The following is a 6,903-nucleotide window of genomic DNA, read 5'->3' as shown; positions in this document are numbered from 1 at the left end:
GAACTGTCACTTTGCTCTCACAATTTTTGAGTGTTGGATAATTTTTTGGTCTGCACGAACGCGATTTGGGCAAAAATCGTGATAATTCGTACAAATTCGTACAAATTTTTTGCTCGACGAACAAACCTATAATTGACTGTGCATATGTACCTATGACAACAGTTGATGACACGATAATGACAATTGAACTGTGACCATTGACGACTGTGACATGAAACAAAATATATTTCTTCCGTCTTATTATGGTCTTTAATTGTACATTTTTTTACACCCAGATGTAAGTCGATGTGGGTGTGGAAGAAACATTTATTACTGGTGTTCTTTTAAACAGATAAATTTGCCTTTCGCATATATGTACGTATATTATCTATAGCTTTATAAGAATGAGAAAAAAAATGTTGCGCTTTATCCAAAAGCTGGGTTACGGTTTAGTTATTTGTTCAATGATTTTGGGGCTGTTGTATCACGCAGACCCAAATTTAGAACTTAAACAAATGTAGTAAGAATTAAAGTTTAATTTAAAACAAAGTTTCAAATTTCCGAGACTAGTTCATTCATAAATTAGGTTTGCACTATGCACCTTTTTGTACATTTCTATGTGGGGTTTTTAAGCAGGTGGCAACTCTCTTCAAAAAATTAAACCTTCTTGCACACCCTTCATTCGACACCTAATTTTTTTTATGCAACGAATGGTGCAAGTTTTATAATTTAAAAAAGGGGGCAATCCTTTCCAAAAAAGTCATACCATGCTGTACATTTAGAGGCCAACACTTTAATTGGAACCGCAGTTTTGAAAATCGAATAATCGGTGCAGATCTGATTCCGCTAACAAAAAATGCCTTCATTAATAATTTTTTCACTATGCCTTTTAGATGTCAAAAATTGTTAAATAACTTTTATTTTCAGTCTCTGGAATTTTAAGAAAAAGCCTACGTGTGCCGTTTCATAGCCAATTAAATTTTAGCATAGCAATAGCAAAGTGCAAATGTTAAACAAAAATGTTTGAAAAATTCCCGCACTCGATCTCAACTGTACGATAATTAAATTTTCAAATAAACATGCTCTAAGTTTTAGAAAAGCAAACGATGAGGGTAATGAAGCTTAATGCCAAAAACTATATAAATGTGGAAAAATAAATGCAAGGACTTACCTTAGAAATAAGAATAAAACATTAATCAATAGGGTGCGTAGTAATTTGCACGTCCACGATAACCCCTTCTGAAACAAAAGCAGAATTTGTGTTAAATTCTGAAGAGCTCTGCGTATATTTTCGGCAAAACACTTACATTGGGCGACGTGCACCTCGGAAGGAAGTGTGGCAACAAGCGCGAGATATACGTGCGCCCCGGCCACGGAAACTGCCGCGAGCGAAACGATTAGTCGTTGAAAGTCCAGGGCGATTGGTGCGCTTAGACATAACCTGCAAGAATGCAAACAAGCAACAGATGCCAGAGTAACATCAAAATTCCACGAAACATGTATAAACATATCGCACGTTTATAGGGATGTAATTCAAAATTTGCGTTTTTGAAGATTTGATCATACAATTAAACTTAATTGACTAAACTTCCCGAAAATGGTGNCCAGGGCGATTGGTGCGCTTAGACATAACCTGCAAGAATGCAAACAAGCATTTGGGGGGGTTTCAACAGATGCCAGAATAGCATCAAAATTCCACGAAACACGTATAAACATATCGCACGTTTTAGGGATGTAATTCTAAATTTGCGTTTTTGAAGATTTGATCATACAATTAAACTTAATTGACTAAACTTCCCGAAAATGGTGAATATATGTATATTTTCATCTTGCTTTTCGTACATATATCAACTANAAAATGTCGCTTACGTTATTTTGGCGGTTAGGGCTCGATATGTATATTTCCATCTTCCTTTTCGTATATCAATTGTATGAATATATCCAATTTTGATTGCGTTTTCCCACAAAATTGAAATTTTTAAATAATTCTGTATATTAAACGTGCGATATGTAAGTACATATGTATGTATATACATACATATGTATGTATACACACCTTAATCTGCCGGCCTCTGAAAAGTGTCTCATTCATGGCTAAAGCGGTCTCAACAAATTCCTTTGAACCAAATTCAATGTAAGCGAAGCCTTTGGGATGACCGTCGGCTTTGTTGCACAGAATTGTCACTCGGTTAATGGTACCGCAGCCATGAAAATGTGATTCTAACTCCTCAGCCGAAGCGCCATAATCTACATTGCCCACGTATACAGAACGCGTATCAATTTCTTGTTTTTCTTCCAAAGATAATGGCACAGTGGCCAAACCCGTCGTCGAGCCCGCCATTTGCTTATCAACCTCAGATTGCATTTGCTTAATTTTTTCCGCCTCCTCCTCCATTTCCTTAACACGCGCCTTAATTGCCTCTAGCTCAGGATCGATTTGCATATTGGCTTCCTCCTTTTGGGAAAATCACCGCGAAGGTAGAACGTAGAACCGAAAAACACAAAATAAAAGGACTCACTTAGAAATCGTATTTTTTTCAACTTTAGATGCAATTGCCTTAAAACTGCATACAACTTAAAATGCCACCAAAAATGTACATACATACATACAAAACAATGTACAGAAATACAACGCTGAAAAGTGGCGTCTTTATGAGCTTTTGGACGGTTTTTATATCTTTGTCTAGAACGTCCGTAGATTTCTCACAAATTCTGGATATCAAATCCAAATAAAAGTACTTCTATAAAGGTTTGCATTTTATTTTAAAGGTACTCACCTCGTTTTCGTTCATTAGTTCCGCTTCGTGCTCGCCATTTGCCTCGTCAAGATTGTCCAGCAGTTGATCTTCGTTCAACGATAAATCTTCGTCTGCCATCTTGCTAATCGATAATTTAAAGCTTCCTTCAAACAAGCAACCTCGCAGGAAAAGCTCACTAGACGCAGTTGGACTACCAAATTCTCCCTTTGTTGTGTTACTATAAAAGCGTCTATACAGGCCGCTCTCTCGCTTTTTGATTTGCCTAAAATCAGTGACGTATGAAATGTGTTTCAGTTTTCATATTCCACTAGTTATGGGCATCGGTATTCGGTATATCTACTAATATCGATGAATTTAATATCGGAAATATCGAAAACGAAACGGTCAATAAAGATATATTGGAACTGAAATGCAAATAAGCATAAATTCACTTAACGAAGTTACTTTAGATAAGATGCACTTTAATGATTTTGAAAAAATAGCAACAAGTTCAACAACTTTGATTTACCTCTTCTTACAAGCAAGTCTGTACTTTCAAAGAGAAACACCTTTTCATGCAAACCTGATTTAAGAAATTTAGACATTTTTATGAATTTTTGATTTCATAGAGAACGATATCGTATTGCAACGCGTGATATCGATATAAATTAACCGATATCATGACCAACGATATTGATATATTGAATATCGTATCGGTATCGCGCATCCCTATGTTCAAATATTTTGACAAGTCACACACGTAGCGTACACCAGTGATCGGACCTCCACTTGCCACTTTTTTGAGCATTTCCCACTAGGGATAAATCGATACAAGTACATACCAAGTACATACTCGATAATTTTCTCAATATACCAGGTTCTTTTTACTCGATACTTTTACTGCGATTCAAGTAGGTATCGAAAAAAAACAACTTGTATCGGAAGCACAAAACTTACTATGCTTCAGCATAATCTTTGAAAAGCAACCCATTAGAGGAATGGGATGATTTGCGCACTACATTTCGGCATTATGTAAGCAAGCCTGTCTATACATAACGGTTGTTGGGTCATCTGTCCCTTGCTAGAGGCTTTTCTAAAAAACAGGTACAACTATCAGACATATTCTAAAATTCGAAAATTTAAAATCGACTCAATTTCGATAATTTTCTCGATGGTTTTTAACCCAAAAACTTATAAAACTCACATTAAAATGATTTTTTTCATATCGGTTTTTCATTCACGGTTTTCAATTAGAATATTCACTCTTTTCATCAGATATAATTAAAAAATATTTGGCAAATCGAGTCGAGTTCAAAGTTTTGAATTTCAGAACATGCTCGTATATCAAAATCTCGAAACCACCTTTCAGAAAAACACTTGGAAAAGTTGATTTTTTTTTGGGAAATATAACAAAAAAGCAGTTATTTTCTTAAACTTATTTGATATGAAAAAACTGTATCTATTAATCTTGTACATATTTAAGTGCATCTAAGGTTTTTGAGGCGTTGTTTACTTTTACTTGAGAGTTGTCAAAATCGGCAAATCCCAATTGGCTGTTTCTGGAACGTGGCACATTTGTTCGCTACTTCGTGATGTGATAAAAAGAAAAGCTGACAGTACTCCCTAAGGTCGCAGAAATCTCTTAAAATATGTTCGAAAAATATCTTAAGGCTCGTCCACATAGAACTTTGGCATTGCGTTGGCGCCGCTTCAACAGCTGACTATGAATACATGAATTCAAATGCAGCCGTCCACATAGCCAAAATTATCTACACATTTTTTTGAAATCTACATTTTTTTCAAGATTCTACCACACAGAATTTTCTTGAGTCCGATCACTGGCGCACACCACTGAATTCGCCCAAAATGCTGTCAGCCATTTTGAGCGAATAATTTTACACGTGAATGTGTGCGCAGAACACGTAAAAAAAGGAAATTCGAGTCGCTATTTTATAGCAAATCAGCTTTTCACAAACTTTTTTTTTTTTATTGAACGTATTTTTAATGGTGAGTACTTACCGATTTTTATAACTAAATTAAAGTTATTCTAAAAGTTACTAATTGCGGCAAGATTATAATCTGTAGTAAACTATTTTACTTTCACACACGCGAGTTATTTCCTATACAAAGAAAGCAAGATCCACTGTCTTCACCCGCCGGCTGTACGAAAGAAACTTGTGCAGCGAAATCGAACTGTCAAGTCAAATGTCACCTATATGTCATAATTTGTAATAGATTATTTACGATGTGATGAGTTGCCGTGGTAAACTTTTTAAGGAGTGATTCTTACATCAATTCTCTCCTAGGTACACCTACCCTGGGCATGAATCACGTATGACGAAAATCGTCTGAACGATATCGTGTTGAGATTATCTTGCTTTATAAAAATCAAAAATTGTTTGATCGTTTGTGCGATACCGTCAACTCGATTCCAGTTTTGCTTCACGTAACAGTAACAGCAACACAAATGCACAAATCAGTGTTTTGACAACATCGTTTTGTCAGTATCGTTTGAACGACTATCGTTTCAAAGTTACGTGATTCATGCCCTGGGATTCAGTAATTCAGTCTCATCTCAATTCACTAAATTTGAGATTAGAAATTAGTGACTACGTTTGTGACTTGAGATGATTTGGCTATTCAGTAGGTGAGAGTCGCAAAAAGTTCACCAAAAAGGTGGGGTGAAAACAAACAGAGACAGTCAACTGATAGCGTTTGTGTATGCCTTATGCCGCGGCGCACGAAGGTCGAAACAGGGAAACAAATGTCAGCGAATAAGAGCAAAACAAACTTCGAATAATGAAGCACTTTTACTACTATTCAGCAAAATTCCCTTCGAGGTCAAAAAAGAGACCACACGCTTTTTCTAAAGGTGAAATTAGTCAAGAACGCAGAACTTATACTTAACCGCAGTCTGTATACGCAGAATTTTGTCGATTACTGGAGCCCTCAGTGTTGCTTACTACAGTGTTGCCACTCATCAAAGCCTTTTCATAAACTTAACTTTTCAACTACAATTTTTCGTGCTATAATAGATGCTAGCTAAATATAAACTACTTATTTTTCAACAAAAAACCTTTCGATAGTAAATTTCAAATATTTTAAACGTATTTTGCACAGGAACTTATAACGTTTTTAACATCTGTAAAACTGATGCTTGAAACACAATACCCGGCGAACGGCGCAGTTCGCCGATTTGACCGATGCCGTCGTTCACCGTTCGCCCTGCTATTTCGCCTACTTTAAGACTGCTTTTACACAGTTCAAGTATTGAATTCAATTCTGCTCGCATGTGAAAGAGAGGGGGTGAGAAGAAAAGGGACGAGTACACATGCGTCTGTACCGTCAAGTCGTTTCAACTTTCTTGCTTTGCTTTTGGCATTTTCGTTGCTTCCCAATTATAGAACCAAAAACTTGAATTCAACAGAATTGAAACGTGTAAAAGCAAATAGAAAACACAAAAGAGAATGAGTACTTGAAGTACTTGAATCATGTAAATCGGGTGTTAGAATAGTTACTAGAACAAAGAGTTTGGGGGCATACAAAATAATTTTAATATGTACAGTGTACATTGCACACAAAAGGCGATGCATCGAAAAAAAAATACATCGATATATATCGCAAGGTCCAAAACATCGGGTTTATTCGATGCATCAAATAGCAAACATCGATGTTTCCGATGCATCGATATTTTTTCTGCAGTCCTATATTTATGTTAAATTTTAATGAGTGTGAACCGCGATCCAGAAAATCCTATAATTCTTGAGTATGGACGAAGAATCAGACTATGAAGAGGAGGAATTTTTAATATTCGCTGACTTTAAAAATCAGCTAGGTTCTCTTGAACTGGATGAAAACATTCCAGTTAAAATAATTGGTCTGGATAGTGATCCAGTGGCTGAAGTAAATGGAAATATATTTAAAGGTATTTGATATTTATTTAAATAATTAACTTAAAAGAGTATGTAAAAACAAATATCAACAGGAAGCTTTGATAACCCAATGGGCNTATTTATGTTAAATTTTAATGAGTGTGAACCGCGATCCAGAAAATCCTATAATTCTTGAGTATGGACGAAGAATCAGACTATGAAGAGGAGGAATTTTTAATATTCGCTGACTTTAAAAATCAGCTAGGTTCTCTTGAACTGGATGAAAACATTCCAGTTAAAATAATTGGTCTGGA

General features: G+C 35.7%; 1 protein-coding gene across 3 annotated transcripts; it reads right to left on the bottom strand.

Annotated features, from left to right (window-relative positions):
• Nucleotides 1-985: 985 nt before the first annotated feature.
• Pabp2 (poly(A) binding protein nuclear 1) lies at nucleotides 986-4,886 on the bottom strand. 3 transcript variants are annotated; one of them, XM_017638023.1, is made up of 5 exons: nucleotides 4,737-4,886; nucleotides 2,757-3,000; nucleotides 2,036-2,434; nucleotides 1,287-1,420; nucleotides 986-1,215 (listed from the first exon to the last, which is right to left on the bottom strand). In XM_017638023.1, the coding sequence occupies exons 2-5, from the start codon at nucleotides 2,853-2,855 to the stop codon at nucleotides 1,176-1,178; spliced, it is 672 nt and encodes a 223-aa protein (XP_017493512.1). In that variant the 5' UTR covers nucleotides 2,856-3,000; nucleotides 4,737-4,886; the 3' UTR covers nucleotides 986-1,175. The 3 variants fall into 3 exon arrangements, with proteins under 3 accessions (XP_017493512.1, XP_017493511.1, XP_017493513.1); XM_017638022.1 differs by having other exon boundaries at nucleotides 1,151-1,218; XM_017638024.1 differs by having other exon boundaries at nucleotides 1,151-1,218; nucleotides 2,036-2,431.
• Between the last annotated feature and the right edge of the window lie 2,017 nt (nucleotides 4,887-6,903).

Source organism: Rhagoletis zephyria, unplaced genomic scaffold (genome assembly GCF_001687245.7).
Source record: "Rhagoletis zephyria isolate East Lansing unplaced genomic scaffold, Rhagoletis_zephyria_1.1 Rzeph_scaffold_23086, whole genome shotgun sequence".
NCBI classification, from domain to species: Eukaryota; Metazoa; Arthropoda; class Insecta; order Diptera; family Tephritidae; genus Rhagoletis; species Rhagoletis zephyria.
Note: the sequence above shows the minus strand (reverse complement) of the source record. Positions and strands in the feature narration are given on the sequence as shown.